We start from the raw sequence: 24,983 nt of genomic DNA, 5'->3' as shown, positions 1-24,983 counted from the left end.
CTCTCACTACAGCTAGAATCAGAGAGATCTTAAATGCCCTCGTAGTGTTCATTCTCATCAGTCCAAAAATTCTCCTCTTGTGATCACCAGCTAACCAGCTGCTCCTCTCCTCTCAGACAGGTGTGGTCCTTCTGTTGGCAGAGCAGTCCCCAGGTAGCAAATCCGCATTGTTGTCAACCACTGAAGCAGTTATGTCGTTCAAAACCATGTCAACTTTACCGTCTATGAGAGGTGAGGCCAAGGTGTACAGCATAAACTCTGAGCCAATTGGCACCGGTGTTGACAGATCTGTCATTGCGCTGACCTTGGCTTCACCAGTGAGGGATGGCTCTCGGTCTCGCATCATAGAGGCTTGAAATGAATGTGAAATGGAGTCACCAGCGCTGTGATTGCTCCTGTAACTGTACCGGCGGCAGCGGTTCTGGTAATATCTTTGGCGGTAGTAGGATGAGCTGCGGGAAATGGGCGGCTTGATGAGCGAAGGGCGGCCTTTGGTGCGCAGCTGCCTGTGTTTTTCTATGAACACATGCACCGCCAGCACACCGACCATCTCTGCCAGCACAAAGGACAGAGCTCCAAAATAGAAGGACCAGCCATAGGAGTAGCTCTTCTTATTGTCATTCTGACTGGGGTCACCAGAGTTAGCCGATATGTAGACAATGATGCCAATGATGTTACTGAGACCTGGGATGAGTTCAGGGGTGTGGAGAGGGTTGGTTACATGATGAATATTATAGGTTTATGTAGGGTATGAAAGTGAGACGTGTGGGTTTCTGACCTGCAGACACAAAGAGTATACCCGCGCAGAGAATGACATTGTAGCGGGACTTGTAGAATTCACTGGCAGCCACACACACACCTCCAAGAAACAATAAGCCAACACTGAGAATAGGGAAGAGACTGGAGGCACGCACTGCTCCTGAGACGAGACGAGACAAGACAAGATGACACAAGACGAGACGAGAAGGGAAGAGAAGAGAAGAGAAGAGGTTAATGAATGACTGAACCTACATTTTTGTTAGACTTCACAGATGTGTCCACATAAGTTACCCACGTAGTAAGTACTCAGCAGCATCTTGCTCATAGTCTGCGTCATCAGGAAAGTGATCAATTTCTTTGCAAACTCCCCTGAATGTTCCTGCAGAAGACACAAAAAATAAGCTTAGAAGGTCTGAGGGTCAAGGCATGGAAAGAGGACGTCCATTTCCAGTTTATCCTAAAGTTACACCCACCCATCCTCAGCTTCTGAAGGAACAATATCCATCAGTTCATTAGGACTTTAAAGGGTGCAGCAGTAGACATGAGTACAAACAAACTGTTTTAACATTGTTGACATTTTTTCCATTTTGAAGTGCATTTTTTCGCAGAGGGAGCACAAAGGCTTCATCAAAAGACATAATCGATAGCTACTACTGATGATGATGATGATGATGACAAGTGAAACAGAAAATGCTGTTCTAGTGACTGTATCAGCATCAAACCAACACTATATTAGTTGCCTGATGGACCTGGCAAAAACTCCATGTGACTATGTTCATGCTCTCTAATGTCCACTCTAATGTCCACTCTAACATCCAATCTACAGACAAATGTATGTACATATAAACATCCTTTCTATTTACCGCCCTGTTGTTTCATGGGTTAGATGGCAGTGCATTTCACAGTAACAAAGACAGGGGATTATTGATGAATGACTCCCTATGTGCCACACTGATTGACTCGTATTGATGGTGTTACCATGGTAACCACAACTAAACTCATTCAGTACAAGTCAGCTGTAGTGGATTTGTCAGAGGAGAGGCACAACAGAGATGGCAGTTATTGAAAAAATTTAGACAGAATGAACAGGAAGGGCAGGAGTTGTTTTCGATCCTTTTGACAACTTAATCTTAGTTGGAATGATGTTTTTGTAGCAACAGTTGTAAAATATTTATTACAAATATTAAGAATTTTAAAGAGGACCATTAAAATTCAGAGTAAAGTGAAACAACCTGTATAACATAGCACACAGGTAAGCACCAACAGAGGACATGAAAGAAGAAATACAAGCTATACCTGTGTTCTGGAAAGTTCTACTCTTCTCAAACGAGAAAACATGAGGTGTTAGAAACTATAAATATTCCAAATGTCATTCCCATCCATCCATGTGGAGGTCTTCAGCTCTTTTCTTCCCCCTCCAATCTTCCCCTCCAAGATCTTGCATCTTCTTGAAATGCCCCAGTGTGAATAAAGCCACACACACATTTTTCTCTACGTAATCATGCATGTCTTCGAGAGATTAGAGTGTCTTCAGTTAAGTATATACCGCTTAAAATAACAACCTAAACAAAATAGAGTTTCATATGGCCCACCAGCACACTGTGAAAAGCATTTTATTATCACTGTCTCCACTTTTTCTTGATCTACTTTAACTTAACACTCCATTGACAAAAGCACATACATCAATACATTACTGCTAAATGAAGTTGGCCAATATTACTGTGTGTTCTAGTTGAATAATGAACACATATAATGACATTTAATATAATTTTGCTCTCTCATATGGAACTGATAAAGCTCAATTATCCCTATTTGGATCATTTGATATCACTATAGGAGGTATTGCTGTGTTGGAGGTTAAACCCTCTCGGTTGTGTGTCCATGTGAGCAGAGCTGGGCGGGTGCTCACCCTCAGTGCAGCAGGTCCTCCACAGGCCGGAGTGGGTCAGGACCTCCTCGTTCTTCCGGATGGTCTCGTTGTCGCCCTGGCTCTTGGATCGGCACATACCCCGGGAGTACAGCCAGTAGTCGGTGCCCACGGCGATGGTCATGAGGCTGAAGGCGCAGAAAGCTCCGGCCGTGGTCAGCAGCATCATCACACCCCGTTTGCAAACCCTCATTTCAGCCCCAGCCTCCTTCCTCCTCCGCTGTGTTCACCAACTCTCCAACACTTTCTCTGAGTGTCTGATCTTTGTTGGATTACGCGCAAATATTGTGCGCATCTTGTCCAATTTTGCGTCCAATACGATCCAGAAATGAACAGAACTCACGATGTTTCCATGTTAAACTAAATAGCTAATGTCACGGATAAAGTGGATTTAAAGAAGTTGTTTGGAGAGGAGAGCAACACTGGCCACATTCTACGCTAATGTGGCTCCAGTCAGTCAATCTGCACCAGGGTCCCCGCCCTCCTCTGTGTGTTTGTGCTCACTGTGCACGACAGAGATAGACAGTTCACGACCGAGTCCTAGTTGTGTGGCGGGGACAGTCAGCTGTGTTGTCCCCTCGCCCAGAGCAGCTTTTTTTTGCCCTCTAATGTCTCCGCCTTGCCCTCTTGCTTGTTTGTCATCAGAGCCTTTTCAGTTTTGGTGCCGTTTTCCCGATAGTTTTGAAGAAATTTGGGATAATTATCACACGATTAATATCTTTTCAATAATGCAATTTCCAGATACATTAATATTAAGAGTTTTCAGTTTGTACGCAATGTTAATTTTGACTGAAGAATTGCATGCTGCTGCACCCTTGGGCTCTAATACTGTCATCTGTCAGTCTATGTGTCTCTTTAGGCAAAATATAAGACCTTTCTTTTGCAGGTGTGCCCTTATCATTGTCATCTGGAGACATATTAACTCATCTCAAAATAACCCAGTGGCTGCACGGTCAAATATTAATTCCAGTCAGATGTTTCATGAATAAATGTCCATTTTAAATTCTCATTAGCAGTCTCTCCAGTTAACGCAGACCTTTTGAATGGTGTGAATATTAAAACATAAACACACAGACTACCTTGCATATGCAGTGTATGTTTGGAATACAGTTACATACTTTTTCAAATTGTGTTCAAAGAAAGAAGAAAAGTGTAGAAAACAATGCATTAGACTTTAAAAGTAAAAACAGGAACCATATTTACTGAAATATTATAATTTAATGCATCTCTGGCGCAGGTAAAGACAGTGCATGCAACACATGACCACTATCCAGATAAACACCTTTAGTCCATTCATAAGCTTTGTCACCTGGTCACCTCTCTATTCCGTCCTCCTCCTTGCTTACTTTCACCTCACGTCCTGCCTTTTGCATAGTAAACACTCTCCACTGATCTTTACTTCCCTCATTCCCTCAATACTTATTGATGTGAATGGAAGACAGGGCTGTTAAAGAGGACAGCAGAGGACAGGAGAAGGGGCCAAGAGCGAGAATAGAAAATGTATGGTCGAGAAGTAGGAAGAAAGGGGGCAGTAAGAGTACATGGAACTGTGAGGAGGTCAGATAGAAAGATGAAAAGGGAAAGTGGAGTGAAGAACAGAGACATGGAGGATGAGCAGTTCACAAGAGGAGAATAGCACAACATGAAACCACTTATCTCTAAATGCCATTCCTATTTAAAACATACACAACACAAGTCATACAGAATTATTACAACTATTTTATAGTTTCATTTAATCTCATTTTTTCTTAACGTTAGAGCCAACCAGTCTTTGTTATAACCAAAATAAAACTCTTTCACCACACACAGCAATATCTTCACATATAACCAACCAAGCAATCGGAATGGAATCAAAAGGAAACTTGAGTTGAATGTGTACATCTCGAAACTGCATTGCAAAATTTGCATAAATTCAAGACACTGAGGTTTCTCCAAGACATCAAAAGCAAATCTTAAAGAACATCAAATATGGCATGCATAGAAGAGCTGCACCACAAAACTGTATAGGCCTAACCCACTGCATACACAGTGCCATTGAGAAGAGACAGAGATAAGCAACGACATGTCCAAATATCACTGCCAAACAGGTATTTAGGGAATATTTTTGCATTAATTTGGAAGACGAGACTAGACTAAGTTTAGGACTAACTTAGACATATTTCAAATTCAAAACTTTCTTGCCCTCCAGCCGTAGCCTGCACACAGACATGTGCATGCACATACATGATTATTGATCATGGAATGTTCATGACGCAACTTTTGTGGGCTGAAGAGAAGGAGTCAAGTAAACAAGCACACACTGTGGTTGATCAATAAAGCACATATTCAGTTACACATTAACTGTGGCTGTGTTTGTGGGCCTTTCTATTGACCTGCTCACCACAGAGACCTTTGATTAAACCGCACACACTCACATTCAGGGAAACGGTTCTGTTCGATTGTGGTTTTCTGATTAAGCTCAGTCCCACTGAACAACCAGTAGCTGAGGCCATTTGTTATGTTTTTATTAAATTCTGCTGCTTGTGTGTTTATCTGTATCTGTACATGTTAGTGGCTATGAGCGTGATAATATGGCAAGTGTGGTGGTGTCCAGTTAAAGTGCTGGTGTGGATTGAGACTTAAGACTTCTATATGTGTGAAATGTGGCTTTAGCTTGAGTAGTGTCATGAGACGCTTGTTGAGTCTTCCACCAAAGCTGGGTTGTACGGGCTGGAGTCTTGGTGGAGAAAAGTCAGGAACTCTTATACTTGTATGATGAATTCAGGGTTGTTGTAGGAGAAGCCTTGGAACTCGTTCTGGTCCAGGTTCATAATGAAGAGCTTGTCTGTGGGCGTTAGTTCCACTGCCATCTTTGTGAACTCTTTGTCAAAGTTACCTACATCACGGCGGGATTTCTGCCACAGAGAGAAGGAGAGAGGAGGAATTAGATAAACAGTTGCCACTTCTTTGTAATGTGTTTACAAAAAGGCAGTATCAGTCCAGAGAAAGAACAAGTGTGACACCAAGCAAAAAGAACTCTCCCATAGAAGCACAGTGATGAGGGAGAGAGAGAGGGAGGTGAGGGCAGATCTCCATTTATCAGCACATGGAAAACACACAAATCACTCTGTAAATGGGTGGTACCACAAGGATGACTGTGGAGTCTAGACTCGGTAAAACAGACCCATGATTAAATACAGGACTGGGAAACAAGTCAACAAAAACATACACACCCTGCCGACAAAGCCCAGAAACACAGTCAAAGATGGAAAGACCCCTCACAACTCAACAGCACAGATGCAGATCCAAGACAAAGTTCAAGAGCCAGAAAGGAAAAGTTCCAGAACGGACAAGACTCCAGTGATACCAGCTCAGAGCAGACCAGCTTGGAAAAGAGTTCATACAGGAAAATAAAGCAGTGAGCCCCAGGCGAGACACACACACACACACACACACACAAACACACATAGCGTTTAATTTCCTACCTCTTTCGTCTCCCCACAGGGATTCCAGCTGTACTTTGTGGAAGGGGGGCAGGTGTGACAATGCATGTGTGCACTTGTGTCGCCGTACGATGGTTGTACAATGTGTTTTGGTTTGTGTGAATGAGGAACAAGGCAGACACAGCAGAAATAGTCTGGTAGGCACCAGTGAGTATATTCAGTTTCCAGTCATACAGGACAATTACACAATCCACAGTAGCAAATCTCTCTCATTCATAACACCCTCAGATACAGATTACTTGATACATTTTCTCTTTCCTCACCCTTTATATTATTTAGTCGACATCACCATTAACCAACATGGCCCTCACCTCACCTCTCATCACAATAAGCACTCACTATCTGGACCTGGCAGCATCAATCATCTTTATCAGTGAACATAACAGTATCACAGAAATGTTGTGGTTACGTCCTGGGATGTGACCGTGTGCCACTTCCTTTTTGATACATAAGCTCTGAGAACAAGATTTGACACGTTAATACTGTCCTGCATCAATACAATTACAAAAAAGGATAACAATCTGCCTCACAATGACACGCATCTTGTCAGACAATGCATTTTATGTATCTTGAAAATGGATTTTTTTCAAGGGTATTGTATTGTGTGACGTTTGAGAACAGATAAGCTATAATGCATACTCTAATATTTATACATGTACTGAAAAATGGCACAGGGTGGCTGCTCATCATCACAGTTCTTGAGGATAATCCCTATTTTACATTGTTTTGGCACCGTTGGACACCTTGTTTCTGAAATCTAACATATGACCACTAATGTGTGTATGTGTGTGTGTGTGTGTGTGTGTGTGTGTGTGTGGTTTTCACATGATAGGACAGGGTTTCATCATAAAGATTCTTAAAAAGTAAAAAAAAAAGTGTTTCCCTGCCCACAACCATTAAGCAACACAGTGTAATATGGTAAATATTGTAAATGTGACCGACGCAGCCTATTCTTGTTAACTGCATTAAAGACTTCTATTGTCCGATTGGTTAAAACGAAAATCAGCAAAAACAATGATTCAGATAAGCTCACCACAACACTGATTCAGCAGAATGTCTGAAGTGTCGCAGTATTTGGTCCTAAAACACAAAAGTAGCTCGACGTGAGGAAACTGATTAGTACTCGTACAATAAAAGTGATGTAACTGGTCAGTTTCTACGACTGTACACTTACACAGTATGACTATCAACAACATGTGATCATAGTACACTCATCAATATTACCGATGGTTCATAATCAATATCCAATATATGAACCTTGACAGAGACGGAGCAGGTTCAGGTCGGCCCCCGCCCGAGGTCGGACTCTGGCCCCTGGGGTGCCGACCTTCCTCAGCTTTTTTGCGAACAGCCGGGTCGCATTCAGGAGCAAGCAACATTTCTGCACTAAGTATAGAAACACAGCCAGTAGAGCTGATAACGCAGGCAGCAGTATTGCATGACATGTTAACTCACAGTAAACATACTGTCCTACTGGCAATGTAACACGAGGATCAGATTTATTTCCCGAGATTGCTATTGTTAGAGTTTTCATAGATAGGAGAGGAGATACAGATCACATGACCTGTCTGCATTTCCATAGGAACATTATTTAATGTTTCACCCTGTCAAATGCAGCTCGGATATGACGTTATTGTAGCTTTTTTTTGCTTTTTTGTTTCTGTTTTGGAAGTGGTGGTGGTGGGGGGAGGGGTGGGTTGTCACTAGAGCGGCTCTGTGATATGTGGCGTGGTCATCAGTGAGGTGTGTGAGTGTACTCAGGATTAATAAATGAGAAGCCTTGGAATTCGTCCTGGTCCAGGTTGGCTATAAGCTCCTGATCTGGGGGGGTCAGCACTGGGGGGTGGCGCGTGAAAAAACGATCAAAGTTCTCTGCTTCACGCCCACACTGCCGTGGAAAAAAGAGAGAGAGATATGGAGAAAGATGGGGGATGGAGTGAGTATGATGAGGGAAGTGAGAAAAAAAGGACAACAACAACAAAGAGAAAAAAGAGAAATACAACTAAAACATGATGTCAACCAATCAAATCACTCACAGTGGAAACTGTGGATTTCCATTGGTCCATATGCGAGCCAATGACATTTCAGCTTCATCACTAGCGACTACACTAACAAATGTCAGCTCTGGTTCTGCATTTGTTAGAGCAGTGACCAATGGCAGATGATGGTTGGGTTTGGGGGATGAGTGAGCCAATCGTTTCTATAACTTACCTCAGGTTATCCAGAGTTCACAGAATCTGAATTTGACAATGTACAACTAACGGATGGAAATCAATGCAGCCCATGTTGAACTGGAAGTTATGCCACAGTTGAAGAGTGTGTGTGTGTGTGTGTGGGGTATACTCACAGCTTTAGGTTTGAACGGCGGCTGGACCTCTTTATTCTCCAGTTTCTCCCAGTCTATGTAGCGGAAGAAGGCGTGCTCCTTGATGTCTCTCTCTCCCTCTGGACCACAGCCCAGGCGCTTACCCGGGTGCTTGGTCATCAGCTAGATCACACACACACATACAGGCGAGTGTTAGGTGAGTGTAAACCCGTGTGTTTGTCTGCATCGTGTGTCTGTGTGTCTTACCCCCTTGCAGATTGCAACGGCTTCTTTAGACATGGATTTAGGATAAGAGACGTGATGCTCCATGATGGACTGGAACAGCTCATCTTCATCCTCCCCGTCAAAAGGCGGCTGGACGGGGGGGGGGGGGCAAACATACATTATTGTTTTCAGTCATTGTGACATTATTGGTTCAAATGAAATCTTAAGTTTACACACTACAAACCTGTCCAGCAAGCATTTCATAGAGCAGAACTCCAAAAGCCCACCAGTCCACAGACTTCCCGTACGGCTGATAGGCTATGATCTACAAGACACAATGGTGGCAACAACTGTGAGTCATTCAGAAGTTCAAAGATGAGAAAAAGCACTGAACAACTAGCACACAACATGCAAACACACCTCGGGGGCAATGTAGTCTGGTGTTCCACAGAAGGTCTTTGTGGTAACTCCGTCCAGCATGTTCTCTTTGCACATGCCAAAGTCTGCAATCTTTATATGGCCTTCAGAGTCCAACATCACATTGTCCAGCTTCAGATCCCTGGGAATTCCATGCACATCTTCAAGTATTTAACACGCCTGTATTCTGTCAGCACACGAAGACTCATTCACAAATTGACTCACCGATACACGATGCCTTTAGAGTGGAGGAAGAAGAGTCCAACAGCAATCTCTGCAGCGTAGAACCTTAAATACACAAGACATGTTTCTAAATGTGTGTCCGTTTGTGATGTATGCTCAACATTGTGCGTATTGGAGGAACAATGTGAGCAAAAAGGGGTGGGGGGGTATTACATTGATACATATGGGTTAAAGGTACAGCTGCTCAATACAAGGGGACATAAATCCAAGTGTTCAAGTTCAATTGGTTTCATTGCTGTAGGGCTTCTTACTGCGAAGCATCGGCAGGCTCATCCCATACATGCCAAGTGTCAAATTAGTGTCTATGATTAACATCTGTCATAGTTGTTGGTAAACACTCACACGGCATGAGGTTCCTTGAACTTGCCGACCTGCTGGATCTGGTACATAAGGTCTCCTCCGTTAATATATTCCATCACAAAATACAATCGGTCCTACAAGAAAAAGATCAAAAGGTCAACCATCAGCAGTGCTACCACGTGTTGTGTGTAGCCGAGGGTTTGCAATTGTGCCTGTTTACACTGATGCCCTACCATGGTTTGGAAACAGGAGTGCAGCTGAGTGAGGAAAGGCGGCTTCCCAGACAGAGCGAGGACTCTCTTCTCCACCATGGTGCATTCCACATCATCGTCCTGGATCACCACGTCTTTCTTCAGGATTTTGACGGCGTACAACTCGTCCGTTCCCTTGCGCTCAGCCAACATGACCTGAAAGCCGTCAAGGACAAAGAGAATTAATGGGAATTTCAGGGAATTTTCTTTTTCCATGCACATTTTGCAACATCGATCACAAGAGTGTGTGAATGTGCAACACCTTGCCAAAGCTGCCCTTCCCCAAAACCATGACGAAGTTGAAGTCAGAGAGTTTGACACGGTCCTGGTTGCCATTGCTGTCATACTTGCACACCGAGGAAGAGGATGAAGGATCTGTGGTCTTTCCCACCTTAGCCCTCTAGAGAGCAGGGGAATTAAAGGAAGAGACAAAGACGATGAGGAGGAGAAGAGAAGCGGTAGGTTTAGCACACGTGTAGCATGTTGTGACTCTGTGCCTCACTTCAAACTTTTGTCGTAGTTCCTCATTGCCCTCCTCTCCCTCTGGCTGAACAGGAACATTAAAGTATTCTCCTTCCTCCTGGGACAGCAGCTTAAACCTAAGAAGCAGGGTAAAAAACACAACGTCAGCTCTAGCATGAGTACTTAAGTCCTTCCACACCCATGCAAGTACAACGCTCTCTGGCTTATCAGTGTGCACTTTCCTGCATTCTGACTTGTCTCTTATTTCTGACCTCTTACCATCCATCTACTCCTTGCTTCTGTAGCTCTGAGATCCCAAACGACAGGGATCCCATGAAGTCATTCCTGCTGGTCAAATCCCAGTCCCAGATTTCCACTGACAGGCGACGATCTTTGTCGGTTTCTTTTAAATTGCTGTGGGAAGGAAGGAGAAAGGTCAGACTTTCAAAGGGAGAAGACATCACAAATGTCACGACGCAAATAAAGACAACCCTAATTTCTGACTTTCAAGATAATATGTTAAAGAAGGGAGTCATTCTTTGGCCCAAATTCAGATTTTCTGTCATATGTAACATGAATCTGATTGTTGTTAGAAGAGTTTGAACAATGTGGCCGCGGTCTGACCTGCAATATAGTAAATTATGCGACTTTTTCCTCATTCCAACTCGACATTTGTCATCATTTCGCGCTGGCACGATGACGCAACCAGGAAATCAACAGTCACTGAACTCTGAGAACACAGTGTGAATTGGAGCAATTGGTCTTTGTTTTTTACACTCTGATTTTCGGGCTTTCGGATCTCGAGGGCTCCGGTGAAGATGTGAAATATGAGAGCATTGTTTAAATCTGAGCGTATCAGAAGTGACAAAGTTGTTGTCGTTTTGTTGTTTTGAGCATGAGGATCACTTCAACAGTGTGATCAGTTCAGACTGGTATCGCACACAGGCCACATTGTAAGATCAATGAGAACAACCAAATAAAAAAAAAATCAGATATGAGCAATAAATCTGAATTGAGCGCAAAGGCTTGCAGTCTGACCGTAGCCTAAATACCTTAAAAGACAACTAGCAAAAGCAGAATAAGAAACGAGGACAAGGTCCCCAGATAGTTTTGTGCTCATGTGACAGAGAATGAGGCCAAGGGAGTAAACTGGGTTCAAACACACAGCATTAATATTGTAGCGAGTGGCAGATAAAGTCTTACAAAGTGAAGCTCTCGTTCCAGGAGGGGTTTAGGCAACATTTGATAGTCTTGGTCTTCTGCTTGCTCTCACTCTTGGGATCTGGGATCAGCTTGAGCTTGACGTAGGGGTCTGAAAGACCGTTGGGGTCCATGGGCACCAGATTTCTTGCTTCTTTGACTGGATAAAGTTTTAGAGAGAGGAGACAAAAATAAAAACAGTATAAATCCCTTTTTTTGTTTGGTGTCAATGCAGTACCTACTTCTAAACTGAATGGAGTGTTCTGGCCTGCCCTAAATAACCCTGGCAATATTTGAGAGCACTTAACAACAGTTTAGTTTGTGTTCCATAATCAATCTGAAACTTTCTGAAAGAGGGAGACGGAGAGGCAGAGAGGGAGAGAAAGAGAGCTGGCTTATGGATTCATGTTCTAGTGGAGAACTGGGTCAATCATTGGGATCATTGATCAACTAATGGACTTTCCAGTTTTATTCTTCTGATATAAAGGTTTGCTAAAAGGCACTCTCAGTCTCAATAAAATAGAGTGTGTGTATGTGTGTGTGTGAGGGAGTGGCAGAGAGAAAGAGAGAGAGTGAGAGCAAGAGACAGTGAGAGAGAAAGAGAGAAAGAACTCACTAGTGACGGTAAGTGTGTCCTCTGCGGTCTGGGCAGTGATCTGGATGCGCCCTCTCCTCTCAGTGTGATCTGTCCCACACAGGCTGGGGACATTGGCCACACACCGCTTGTGGATGTTCATCATACAATCTAAACACAGACACACAAAATATATGTCACAATACTATAATTACTACGCTTATACTCTTTATTTCTAGTACTATTAACTACAATGATAAGAATTCCCTGCATGTAAGGATACGCCTTGCAGAAGAACATTTGTCACTTGGACCATATTATTATAGACATATTTGCTATTATTTGGAAAACAAACGTGCAGTAATATGATGTTACAGCAAAGGGGATACTAATGAAGCTAATCTGTCACATGGTCACAAGTAAAACAGACACACATAAACCTGGAAAGTCAAGGACACAATGTGATTACTCTGTTTGCCCACTAGATGTCAGGCTGCTATGATACATGAGTTTTATTCCAGTCACTAAAAGAGCCAAAAAAGATTATTCAAGTATTACTTTTTCCCATAACATCACAACTACATATCTGTTATCATATAACCATATTTTAATCATATAAAATGAATGTCATTGTGCTCTTAACACACTTAACACATCTTTACACTGCTATCAAGTTTATAAGCTTTCATGCGTCAGAAACCTCACATCATCTCAAATTCCAAATGAATCTGATTTCATTGGCAAATCTGAAGTTTGTTTGCTGGTCTTGTTGTTGCTATAGGATCTTGGTAATCCTATTCCACAATACAAACACATTCAGGAAAGTTAAGAACAAGACTGGAGAGGAACTGCGGTTTAAAATCATGTCCATACTCCACGGAGAAGTCACGATTGCATGATTGACCTCCTGTGACCGCCTCTGATGTGTTCACTTCCTGAGCGTGTCGTTCTTGCACAGATCATCACAGGCAAGTGGTCAGCAGGAAATGAAGTGTGACTGACAGAATTGCAGCAGTGCTTTAAGTGTGCGCTCCTCTATCTTAGACACTTATAATGTCGATCCGTCTGTCAGTCACACTGACTCATGAGAGTAATTCAATGTGCTTAATGGCAAATGCATCCATTACTGTAAAAACGCAAACCGTCTCCACTGAGGGTTTTTTGCTTTTCAGAGAAAATATCTTGTTGAGCTTTTGCTTTGAACCTGTTATCACTGGATAATGAGTCACATACTCAGATATCACAACTGATACGTGGGCTCTGGACTGAAATAGGATAAACAGGATGCGGTGTGTTTGGTTTTTTTTTAAACTACCACCGCTGCTGGCACAAATGAACGTTGATGGATTTGAAATATTGAGGGAAGTTGAACATCATTAACAAACTGAACCAACTTGACCTTAATCGCTATCACAGAAGTTATATGAAGGAAATGTAATGTCTCAGCTAAACATTTTGGAAAAGGAGTCATTTTTAATAGAGGCTTCTCAACAAAGACGCTTCTTTTCAAATATAATAAAGATTAGATCCAGATTGGATGCAAGACCAAACTATTTTGATTCATTTGCATATTACAGTCAAATGTTCATTCATACTTTCAGAGGGATTTCAGAGGACACGCCAATGATTAACTACAACGTACACACTGAAAACATGTCCTGATTTGTCCCTTTAGGGCTGCTGTTCTCCTGTGACACTAAATTGCAGGCTCAGATCTTGTGAACACACATACACACCAAAGCACTTAAGACACACACGCATACTTACGATCACATTTCATCCCCTGGTGTATCAGCCCGTAGAGGAGGGAGCCACAGTGGTCACAGAAGGTGGGGCTCGAGTAAGTATGGACCCTGAACTTGTGTTTACTTCGAGGATCCTGGAGAGGGAGAGAGGAGGAAAACACTTTAGGAGGGCATGGGGAACACTCTTCATACGAGTCACACACACACACACACACACACACACACACACACACACACACACACACACACACACACACACACACACACACACACACACACACACACACACACACACACACACACACACACACACACACACACACACAGGGTTGTTGGTTCATTAACTTGGAGCAGCCAGGCAGCACATTCTGTTTTTAGTTATATGTCTCAATGTGGTTTGGGGTCAACAGGTCAGTAGGATGGTGAATGAACAAATACACATACACACACTCACAAATACCGCTGACCTGGCTCTTTCTTAGTACATCCCTTATCATTTAACAGAAAGCAATCTTTTACCACATATATGATCAATATTTAACTTCACCACACGCGCACGCACACAAACATGCGCACACAGCTACATGTGTGTGTGTGTGTGTGTGTGTGTGTGTGTGTGTGTGTATTGCTTACATCGGATGCAGGTCCCTTATCAGCACCCGGGCAGGAAAAGGTGACAAATTCATGACAGCGTTTATGGACCACAAAACAGCAAACTAGAGGGGGAGAGAAAGCAAATGTCAGCCAAGACTTAATTTCAATCGCAAATCAGGAAATAGAAGAGCAACAAAGAAATGAATCAATACCTCCATTATGTAGCATTACTCGTTGCCCAATAGGCCGCCCAGATTGCAGCAGTTATTGTTTGTCCCTTAACAATGGAAATCTATATTTGCTTTGCTCTAGATGCATTTAAATGTATCTACGGTGTGGTGGGACGACTCGCATGCAGGTTTGTAAGAATAAACCTGCAACAGGTAACTTCACATACTCGCACCTCCAATGAGCAGAAATCACAACTTTCAATACAACTCACAGCACAATATCTGCCTTTTAAAAGGATTTTTCAATCGTGATGCCGCATCATTGAGTCACACACTGCACAAATATGTTTACCAAACCTGTGAGTAGTTCACACTGTGTGGATAGAGAGTTGTATTATATTTCTATTATAAAGGTGGTAGGAAAGCATTTGCTATAGAGAGCCAACAATATGTGGTGTTTATATAGTCCAAGCAGTACACATATTGATTTGTCTGTTATCTTCCTTGTTTCTGATTAAATTTAAAATCGATTGCAAGTGTTATTATGTGGCAACATGAGCCAACAATCCAGGCCAGTTGGGCTTGACTATTAAACTGCAAAGATATGGAAGATGAGGAGGATGAGGAAGATGAGGAAGATGAGGGAGAGGCTTCAGCTATACAGTGGAAGATGAAGGCACTCTAGCGGTCGGTGCGAGAAAGCATCGGTTGTTTGGGAGGAAGATAAAGCAGTTGTGTATCGACACAAAACAGCGAAACCCTGATGCAGGAGCATTAAAGACGACGATGCACAGGTTTGATTGACGCACTGGACACTGATGGCAGATTAAATATTTCATTATAAAAATACACACATTATTTCTATCTCACAATACCGTAATGGACATTTTATTCATTCTCATGGAATATTTGACCTAAACTAATCCAAATTATCATTGAAAATATTACTAGTTGGGATTGGGAATTTGTTATTTCTATTTCTCCTTCTCGTCTCTGTTAGAAACAGACTCTGATGGACACTCAGAGCTTTTTAGATATACAAATATCGATAACGTCATTAATAATTGAAGTAATCAGTACATTAATCATATGATACGTATGTCAATCCAAATAAACAACAAGGTAACAGACTCAGGAACAGAAACGACTGCGAGAAACAACAGCATTGTACAAGAGACTCCCACAACATCAGCAGGACACAAACTGCAGGCTTAAAGATCCACCAGGGGAAGAAAAGACGGGGGCCGCGCACTGACCAGTACTAGATGTCAGCCAGGTCGAGTAAAGCTCAGTGACTAGATGCAAACCAAAGCTAGCAGGGCATCAGAGCTCCTGTCCTGGAGGAGAAACACTCCAGCGCGGAGATGTTAAACAGAGAGGAAGGTAACCTGGCACAGACCACGTGTGAAATGGACGAGTGCAGCTGATAAGAAACAGTGGGAGACAATTTCACCATGAAGAAACAATCTGATTGGCTATTCACATGGCTTTTCTTACTACTAAGACTTCTCCAAACACCATAGGTACAATCCCTTCAAATCTGATTAGTCACTTCCTAAAGAAAGAGAGGTGAAGATGACCACAACTCCTTTCGGGTAAATAGGGCAGATCTGTGAGGAACGCTCTCCTCTACTGCAGACTGTGATTCAGGCTCGTATCAGGGGTGTATTTTTATATTTCGACCGTTCTGACACACCTGGACACAACTTGCAAGCCACTACAAGCTCTGGTTTAATCTTAATAATTCACCTTCTCATTACGCTTGCATGAAGCACGTGTGCAACGAGTGCCACTTTCCACAGGTTTCTAGCAGTTAAGGAAAAGCCTGCTTATGTTTACAAAAAAATCGAGTCAACACAGTTCTTTCCTCTTCTGGCACAAATCTATGTGCTTAAGGCCTGAAAAACACCAATTCAGACACCACAGTGACTTGTTTTGTAAAAAGGTGTGAAGATGGTATCCAGGGTAGAGCATGGTTGAACTGTCTCCATCTGTAGCACTGACTGCACAAAGGAAAACACTGAATAAACTGTGAGGACAGAGACTGAAAAAGGGAAACACAGAAGGAGAGAGAGAGGAGGAGCGGAGAGAGAGAGAGAGAGAGAAAAAGAGAGAGAGAGAGAGACAGAGAGAGAGAGAAAAACAATGTTAAAGGAGATAAATGAGAAAAGTCTAAGCAAAAAAAAACAGATGTATATGTGTGCATGCTTCTTGGTGTGTGTTAGTGTGTGTGAGTGTGGGTGGGAAGGGATTGGGGCACAGCTGGGTTTGAGGCAATGTGAGGGGGTGGAGAATTCATTTGTGCGCATGCAGTGTGTGAGACACAGAATGGGAGAACATGTAGCGAAGGATGCAGAAATGTAAGGAAGAGCTGCACGTCAGCACACTGTACATACATCAAATGTCACCCATACACACACATGCATGTCTGCATACGTGTGCACGCACGCACGCACGCACGCACGCACGCACGCACGCACGCACGCACGCACGCACGCACACGCACACGCACACACACACACACACACAAAGACAGGCACATTCTCTCACTACAAAAAGAAAGGCCTACTGACCTGCCGAGGAGGTCTTTGCTCTGTTGCCTAGCAACAATGCTGAACCCTACAGACTACATGGAGCCTATCTGTGTGACAGACAGAGGCGACAGCAAATCAGAGCCGCATTCCTGCAAATATCTGACAGGATGTGGCTGATGATGACTGGGGTACAGGAACTGTTTTAAACAGTGAGCTGGGATCTCAGTCCACATTTGGACTTTTTCTAAAAACACAGTCTTAATTATAGACTGTCAACTGGTACAACTTAGCCAAGAGCCACAATATACACAAAAATATATAGCTAAAGGCGATGCTGATTGATCAGTATCGAACAGATGTGGATGCAGATGAAGATGACGTGATGACAGTGATGTGCAGTGATGTGCAGTGATGTGCAGTGAATTTGTTGATTTCTTTGTTTAATGTATTTATGGTAAAGGTCTGACTTTCTACAGTCAAAAAAGGATCAAACAGAGGACTGTAGGGCCTTGGCGGAGGTATATGCTCTCATGAGTGCACTCTGGTTTAAATTAAGGCTTGAATAATGTCAGAACAGGGACAGTGTGTGTTTCTAGGCTAGTTTGTTGCTATGACAGAAAGGAAGGTTCCATTAGAGCTTCAGTAAGTGTTCAGCAAGACAGAGTTCAGATTATATCGTCTCCTGGGAAAAGACTCACATATTGTCTTAACCTCCTTTTACCTCTTTATAATTGACGTCTTTCCCACCCTCTGCTCTTAATGATCGCCGGGCCATTCAAGGACAGGTTTCTTCCTTTATTCTCTGACATGTTAAGCTTGATTTGTTTTCCTTGAGATCTTTGGGCTGTGAGTCTGAGCTGTACATACAAACCTTGACTTGACTCGACTCGACAGCCTCTTATACTGGGCAAACTACACTGACACGGATAATTACAGCAGCTCAAATCTTGATTAAGGTAGACCTTGAAACTAAATGTGGCTCAGATAGCGGGTTGGTAAACGTTCAATGCTGCTGCCTGTTATATCCATGTTCTAAACTGAAATCTGTCTGCTTACGATTGTAGCTCATGTTTTGAAATAAAAACTGCGTACTATCCCCACTACTTTCAGCATTATTTGTTAATGCTTCAGTCAGTCACAGAGTTTGGTTAACAGCTTTGTCAAATATTACCCATGATATTTGAAGCTCATTCACGCGGCATACAGTATGTCAGAGCCACGCTTTATACTTCACTCATATCAAATCAGCAAAGAAAACGTGAACTGTGACAGATGTTTATACTGTTTGTCTTTGCCATCGCTTCATGTCACAGCACATCGGGGGTAAGGGGCTGTGTGTGTGTGTGTGTGTGTGTGTGTGTGTGTGTGTGTGTGTGTGTGTGTGTGTGTGTGTGTGTGTGTGTGTGTGTGTGTGTGTGTGTGTGTGTGTGTGTGTGTGTGAGTGTGAGAGAGAGAGAGAGAGAGAGAGAGACGCAGAGTGGAGCGGCAGATGCTTTATGAATGAGGCACAGCTCCACTACAATGTGTGAGCGATGAGATCAAAAGGAGAAGCGCTGGTCATATGTCAGAACCAGACAGGGCCCGAATGTTTGTCGGATGAAAATGTCAGAGCCCCGTTTGATCGAACGACGCGCAGGCTTAGATGTCAATGTTATTGATCGCAACACATGTGACGCAAGTACAGTTTGAAACATCACCCAGATTTCATACAGTAGCGATTCGCCGACGGTCTTCATTTTGCATGATGCCTTTAAATGAATAGTTTCCCTGATATGCAAATGAAGAAATGCAGTAGTAATGCCTCTTTCAGGGCAAACACTAAAAAAGGCATCTACAAACAACCTTGATTCCACCTTAAATCTGGCGGCGCTATGAAATCCACTATAGTCTCTTGGCACACAGCGTAATGGTGTTTAAGTCCAAAAACAGAGCCAATTTTTGTGATGGGGTCTGATTGCAAAATGCATTACTGCCCCCAAAAACCCCAAAAGAAGAAAAGAAGATTTGGCATGATTGTGGAAGGTAACGGTGCTATGGTTGAGGATCAGAACACGATTAAACATGACTGCACAGAGGTATGATTGATGCACTGGAGCCCGTTGGCATACACGGTATAAAATGTAGAAGTAATAACACATGAGCATGAAAATCTGGACTTTACACCACTGCCTACGTCAGTTAACAACTGGAACAATAAGTAGATGAATTGTTAATCAGAACCATTGATAGTAGAGTAGCCGTCCTTCACCAAACTCTAATTGGATCTCATTATATCAAATCTTTCCCAGCCCTTCTGCATTGTATTGAAAAATGTTCTTCTATTTTTGCAACCAACTCACATACAAGCTATATAACAGTCTTGTATAGGAACGGCACCGCTACCCGCCACAAAAATGTTCACCGAGTTGAATGAACGACTGACACCATGTCAACAAAAACTGCACATTATCAGCGTCACAAAGGCAGGATTTATAATCAAGCTTAAAGGTTAAATCTACACTGAATCACACAGAGGCCCTTACACCAATCTGTGATATGTGACACCTTACAGCTTTAACTGCATAGTACTGACGGAAACTTTGTTCTGTGCGCCTTAATGTGTATTTAACCTTTACCTCCCTGATTTGCATCTGCATTCATACCGAGACTCGTAGTATTGATAGATATGAAAACATCGAGAGTAGTTGTCGTCCGCTTCAAGACTACATTGATGCATTTGTACTTGACAGTTGTTGTTGAGGGAAGGCAGCAGGTTAATTAATCACTCAAAAACCCACTTCATTTAACTGTACAGTATACGATCTTCCTCTTGACGATGACTCCCATGTGATAGTGGGCTGGTTAAGTCACACTCCGCACAAAATGTTTTAAAGCTGCGAAAGAACGAGGACATTCACGTTTATAAATCTAAACCTCTTCTCAAACCTGACAACTCAAAACCCAAACCATTGTTTATCAGCCTGTTACCATAGGCTTTGATTAGTTCTCTCCACCTCTATTCCTTTACCACCACAAAATCCAGGCATCCTAACACCTTTCATATTCAACATACTAGTTACTTCACTGGCAGTCGGGCCAGGAATTTTCTCTGCCACATTTGCGTTGCTAAAGCATCTTGCAATCAATTTTGAGAATCTGTTAAACCTGCCATCCGATCAATAATAAAGATAGTGTCAGTCAAATGATCGGAAGTACAGTTCAATCACTGTGAAGATCCGGTCAATCACAATGATACTTTGTGGCGTATACGGCAACACAATTGTGAGTTTGTTTCAATGATCACACACTAAATGCAGTGCAGCGTCTCTGTGAACACTCTTACATACTGTGAATGTTGATGAACAAAATGAGCAAGCCATTTAAATACCAATCAAAAGCTTCCTTAGCAAGACAACAATGTCTCACGCTACTCAACTTTCCGTGTAGTGGAAAGAGCAAACTTCAGTCAAAAATGTGAGACCGAAGACTGTTCAATCAGGCCGCCAGTCAAGACACTGAATATACACGCAATCAATGTGAAGGCCACGTTATAGCCTACATCCAAATGAAGGAGGAGCCTAGCTGCATACTGTTTAAACTACATTATGCTTTGTCTTCTGGGCCGACACTCTCCACACAGCCCTGATATCCAGTGTTGTTTATATTATCTCCAACAGTACAATCAGACCAGATATGGACACACAAACGCATTCACTCATTGGGCAATTGAGAGTTTGCAGTTTGCCTAACCTGCACAAGTTTGGACTGTGGGAGCAAACTGCAGCACGGGGAGGAAAGAAAATGTGTTCCGATGTTAAATGAAGCCAGAGAGCAGCCGAGTGTGGAAACAGCTGACACTGCTGTTTTTTTTTCTTTAGTTCTTTCACTTTTGTCTGCACACATTCCATCCCTTCACACAGCCTTGCGCATGCGAGTAACTATTCTTATATTTTGAGTTATCTTCGTTTTTGTGCCTACAAATGCCCCCGGAACTTCAGTCAGTGAAGGCAGCATGAAAACAATTGATTTCCTACTCTGACGTAGACACAAAGTACCGGTTGAGTCCATGCCGTTGACGTAAGCAGCTGACAAAACTGACATCACATGGGGCCTAGCAGCTATGACGAATCAGAGAGTACAAATTGGTAGAAAATACCACTTTTTGCAGTCTTGTGGGAGCAAGTAAACACCCACTCAGTCAAATGAACAACGAGCAGGAGTGGCTACAACCATTTCTGGGAAATGGTTTGGTTTGGTTTGCGTGTGTTTAGATTCTACTCTTCACTTCTCAAGTTTTGCTCTCTCAAAATTAGCCCAAAAACTTAAACACTTCTTGTGAACAAAACGTTTGATTAATTGAGGGAATCTTTCTGAAAATCTACCATGAAGCTTTCCTCAATCAAACCATGATTACAGAGCTCAGGACAACAAATCTTAACAGTCAATTCACACTCTGATCAGACATCTGGATCTCTCTGAAGCAGGAAATGATACAAAGGGGACTTCCTCTTCTTCTGTCAGTGTGTGCAGGCACTCGCAGGTGTGCACCGACATGCAAAGACACATTGGTGAGTATGAAGTGAAGGCAGAGCGCGAGTATGGAATCTTTACCTGCAGAACCGGTATTCAAGCACGCCCACCATTGATGGAAGATACCTTTGTCATACAAACGCACAAATTATCACTCACACACACACACACTCCCCTACATGCCAGAACAAGTCTACACCAGATGGCTGACATTCCTCCTGACCATGAAGACGATGTTGGCTATTCGCTTGTGTGTGTGTGTGTGTGTGTGTGTGTAGACTGTGCAGTACTAGATGAACACTTCTTCAGTCCTCCGTTCTCTCCTTAGTCTCTCATTAGATGAAACACAAGTACATCCATTAACTCTATTTTTGTTTGTTGACCTTTCTCCACTCTACAAGGATACATGCTGTTTTCATCGCTATCTGTCAGAGCACAAGTTGAAGCTTTACTCGAGCTGTGATTTGCCTCACATGACACTATTACTTGTTATAGGAGCCAACAACCGACCAAGATCAAGATCAAGATTCAAGATTCAACTTTATTGTCAAAGAGCAAGTACAGGTACAAGCCGATGAAATGCCGTTTTCACACCATTCATTCCTCAGAGTAAGTCAAAATCATCCACAATTATTACAAGAAACCCAACCTCACAATGAAACGGCTTTACCTGTGCAAGAAGGAGGTTGGTTTATGTTAACAGGCTAATTCACCACCTTGCATGCGCACACTCATAAACAAAGGTTGTATTTCCTCAAGCCCCCCATGCATTTCCTGTGTTACCGCCCAAACTGTCATAAGCCTCTACCCTCAAGAGATGTGGGGACTTTACAACTGCCTTTCACTGGCACTAGAAATACATAAGCCCACAACTTTGTACAATTCAATCAAAGGCCTCTTACGCAAGAGTAGGATCAGACCTATGGGGTAACTCTGGAAGGTTTCTAATAACCTCACACGATTGGTCACACGAGGAGAAGCAGACAGGCGATGTGGGAGTCTAAGACGAGTCCATGACAACTAGGAAGTGATACTGCAGGAGAAACAACATTTACAGCACTGACAAGTGTGACTGAGGGGTGCCACTCTATTGCTGCAAGGGCCTGTTTATGAAACCATTTTGTGCAGGGGTCTGTGTCTAGACACCCACCCACAGACACGCATCACCACTCACCCACAGACAAACCAACCATCTCATAATCCATTCAGCACTCAGATGTCTTCCTTGACTTAAGATGACAAAAGGCAGAAGAAAACAGACTTCCTGGTCTCTCTGTGGCTCAAAGCAGAGATCTCAGCTTTCACTGCTCCTCCAGCTCTTCTACTCTTACATCTTACATTCCTTCTCTCAGCCTCTTCAGAGTATTCTCACTCTCATTTACGTGTTGGCAAGCTGCTGTTTTGAGTTTGGCACCTGTCTACCGACAGCAACAAGCTGTCAAAGACAGAGCCAACAGGTCAGACAGTGTGGAGACCTATGGCCCTGAATACAACACACATATGCAGCACTCCTGCAAGACAGCGAACATCCGTCCACACACCCACAGCCATATGAAGCTGAGATATTTGTGAATGAGCCACTGCTCTTACCTTGGCACTGGAATCCCTGTTTCCCAAAGCCCCTGTGGACAGAAGACAAGGATGTGAAATTTGGCGAATTCGCAACAGTTACGCACAACACACACACACACACACACACACACACACACACACACACACACACTTACGCAAAGAGACACAAACACAGCTGCAGCAGCAGCAGCAGCAGCAGCAACAGTGAGGCCCTGTGTCTCCGGCTGCATTCCTCTACCAGACCTCTCGTTACCGAGATGGGTGTCGGGTCTATGCGGTAAACGCCGAGCAGCGGCAGCTCTGCGGCTGCCAACGCGCACCGCACAGGCCCGTGGCACCGAAGCTACTGTCGCATTGTGCCGAACCGGGGAATGGCGCAACGCAGTGTTTTTAACAATGAGTGAACCACTGCGGCGTCTGCATACAGTGTCGATTACACCCGCAGCAGCAAGTGAATCACCTGTGTGCTGCAGTCACTCTTACACACAAACACACACACACACTCACTCACTCACCAGATGAAGTCCGTGCAGTGGCTGCAGAAGGTGGGCTGCTTGAAGAAGCGCGCGATGAACTTGTGGTTCTTCACCTCATGCACATTCTTCTGGCGGAGGGCTCCCTGGCGGGCGAAGCCGCGCGCGCTCTCCGGTGCCTCTCCGTCGCTGTTCGGGTCAGCCATCTTAACGAGGAAGCGACGGTCGGTCCGAAGGGAAGGGGAGAGGAGACCGAGAGTGAGAGGGAGAGACGACGGAGGCAGCGGGGGGGAACCAGACGCGATGCAGGTGCCTCCTCCTCCTCCTGCTCCTCCTGCTCCTCCTCTCCGCCCCGCTGACCGCCTCGGTGCTCGTCTGCTCGAGCTCCCGGTGTTAGTTCGGTCTGCGTCCAGCACCCGCGAATGCTGCTACCGCTGCTACTGGTGCTGCTGGTGCTCTTGGTTCTTCCGGCGGGTCCCCGTGCCCCTGTTCACACCAACGTACTGCTGTTACAACTCACTCACTCACTCACACTCTCGCTCTCTCGCTCTCTCGCTCTCTCTCTCTCTCTCTCTCTCTCTCTCTCTCTCTCTCTCTCTCTCTCTCTCTCTCTCTCTTAATGTTATGTGATTGCGTGTCACACCTACGAATCCTCCACACAGACGTGTTTTCACGAGAGTTTAACCTTAGCAGAATCTCTCTCTCTCTCTCTCTCTCTCTCTCTCTCTCTCTCTCTCTCTCTCTCTCTCTCTCTCTCTTCTTTGTGGCTGTTCTTCTCTGGAACTCTCCCGTGCTTGTTAGGTCGCGTTCTGAGCTCTGGTAGCGATGCCTCGGGGGTTCTCAGACTGTGGCTCATACCACTTGTAATACTTGAAGCGGCCCGTGGCAATCTGACATTAAAAGCGGCCATAATTGTCCATATTCATCATGTCGAAAAATGTAACGAGTACAAATGAATCCTCCTGTAAAGCATGTTAGTCTCAATCGTTTCAGTGCCCAAGATGTAAATCCACGATCACACATAAAGTGGGTTTTCATGCATCTAGTGAATCTATGATTATTATTTATTTAGTTTGAATGTTTTGTTGGTTTGCTCAGGTGTCGTCTATTCATTCCAATGAAAGCTGTTCACACCACATATGCTATAAGTTTCTACTATTTACTCAATAACTTCAGACTCAAGGTGACCGTAGCACCCATAATGGGTTTTTTTCCCCAGTAAAGGTAAATCCTGATGAAAT

General features: G+C 43.6%; 2 protein-coding genes across 4 annotated transcripts; both read right to left on the bottom strand.

The window, feature by feature from the left end:
• Window positions 1-93: 93 nt before the first annotated feature.
• Window positions 94-3,006, bottom strand: LOC142994568 (voltage-dependent calcium channel gamma-3 subunit-like). Of its 2 annotated transcripts, none has more exons than XM_076145298.1 (4): window positions 2,669-3,006; window positions 1,055-1,138; window positions 779-919; window positions 94-684 (listed from the first exon to the last, which is right to left on the bottom strand). In XM_076145298.1, the coding sequence occupies exons 1-4, from the start codon at window positions 2,877-2,879 to the stop codon at window positions 113-115; spliced, it is 1,008 nt and encodes a 335-aa protein (XP_076001413.1). In that variant the 5' UTR covers window positions 2,880-3,006; the 3' UTR covers window positions 94-112. The 2 variants fall into 2 exon arrangements, with proteins under 2 accessions (XP_076001413.1, XP_076001415.1); XM_076145300.1 differs by having other exon boundaries at window positions 779-913.
• Window positions 3,007-3,919: 913 nt separating this feature from the next.
• On the bottom strand, window positions 3,920-24,371 carry LOC142994567 (protein kinase C beta type). Of its 2 annotated transcripts, none has more exons than XM_076145297.1 (17): window positions 23,785-24,371; window positions 23,288-23,319; window positions 14,524-14,606; window positions 13,913-14,024; window positions 12,188-12,316; window positions 11,575-11,731; window positions 10,651-10,785; window positions 10,412-10,508; window positions 10,172-10,309; window positions 9,892-10,065; window positions 9,701-9,792; window positions 9,341-9,403; window positions 9,119-9,257; window positions 8,943-9,023; window positions 8,741-8,848; window positions 8,516-8,656; window positions 3,920-5,580 (listed from the first exon to the last, which is right to left on the bottom strand). In XM_076145297.1, the coding sequence occupies exons 1-17, from the start codon at window positions 23,946-23,948 to the stop codon at window positions 5,428-5,430; spliced, it is 1,998 nt and encodes a 665-aa protein (XP_076001412.1). In that variant the 5' UTR covers window positions 23,949-24,371; the 3' UTR covers window positions 3,920-5,427. The 2 variants fall into 2 exon arrangements, with proteins under 2 accessions (XP_076001412.1, XP_076001411.1); XM_076145296.1 differs by lacking the exon at window positions 3,920-5,580 and adding an exon at window positions 6,299-8,056 and having other exon boundaries at window positions 23,785-24,367.
• Window positions 24,372-24,983: the final 612 nt, after the last annotated feature.

This window comes from Genypterus blacodes, unplaced genomic scaffold (assembly GCF_046128005.1).
Source record: "Genypterus blacodes isolate CSIRO-AG114 ecotype Tasmania unplaced genomic scaffold, CSIRO-AGI_Gbla_v1 ptg000030l_1, whole genome shotgun sequence".
NCBI classification, from domain to species: Eukaryota; Metazoa; Chordata; class Actinopteri; order Ophidiiformes; family Ophidiidae; genus Genypterus; species Genypterus blacodes.
Note: the sequence above shows the minus strand (reverse complement) of the source record. Positions and strands in the feature narration are given on the sequence as shown.

What these genes read in the sequence shown, in the direction of transcription:
- LOC142994568 (XM_076145298.1), bottom strand. Translation starts at nt 2,879, where the DNA reads ATGAGGGTTTGCAAACGGGGTGTGATGATGCTGCTGACCACGGCCGGA. An exon ending in GAGGACCTGCTGCACTGAGG is followed by an intron (nt 1,139 to 2,668) that starts GTGAGCACCCGC and finishes TGTCTTCTGCAG; the next exon opens with GAACATTCAGGGGAGTTTGC. An exon ending in TGCTGCTGAGTACTTACTAC is followed by an intron (nt 920 to 1,054) that starts GTGGGTAACTTA and finishes GTCTCGTCTCAG; the next exon opens with GAGCAGTGCGTGCCTCCAGT.
- LOC142994567 (XM_076145297.1), bottom strand. Translation starts at nt 23,948, where the DNA reads ATGGCTGACCCGAACAGCGACGGAGAGGCACCGGAGAGCGCGCGCGGC. An exon ending in CCAGGGGATGAAATGTGATC is followed by an intron (nt 12,317 to 13,912) that starts GTAAGTATGCGT and finishes GTCTGTGTTTAG; the next exon opens with ATTGTATGATGAACATCCAC. An exon ending in GGACACACTTACCGTCACTA is followed by an intron (nt 11,732 to 12,187) that starts GTGAGTTCTTTC and finishes AACTTTATCCAG; the next exon opens with TCAAAGAAGCAAGAAATCTG.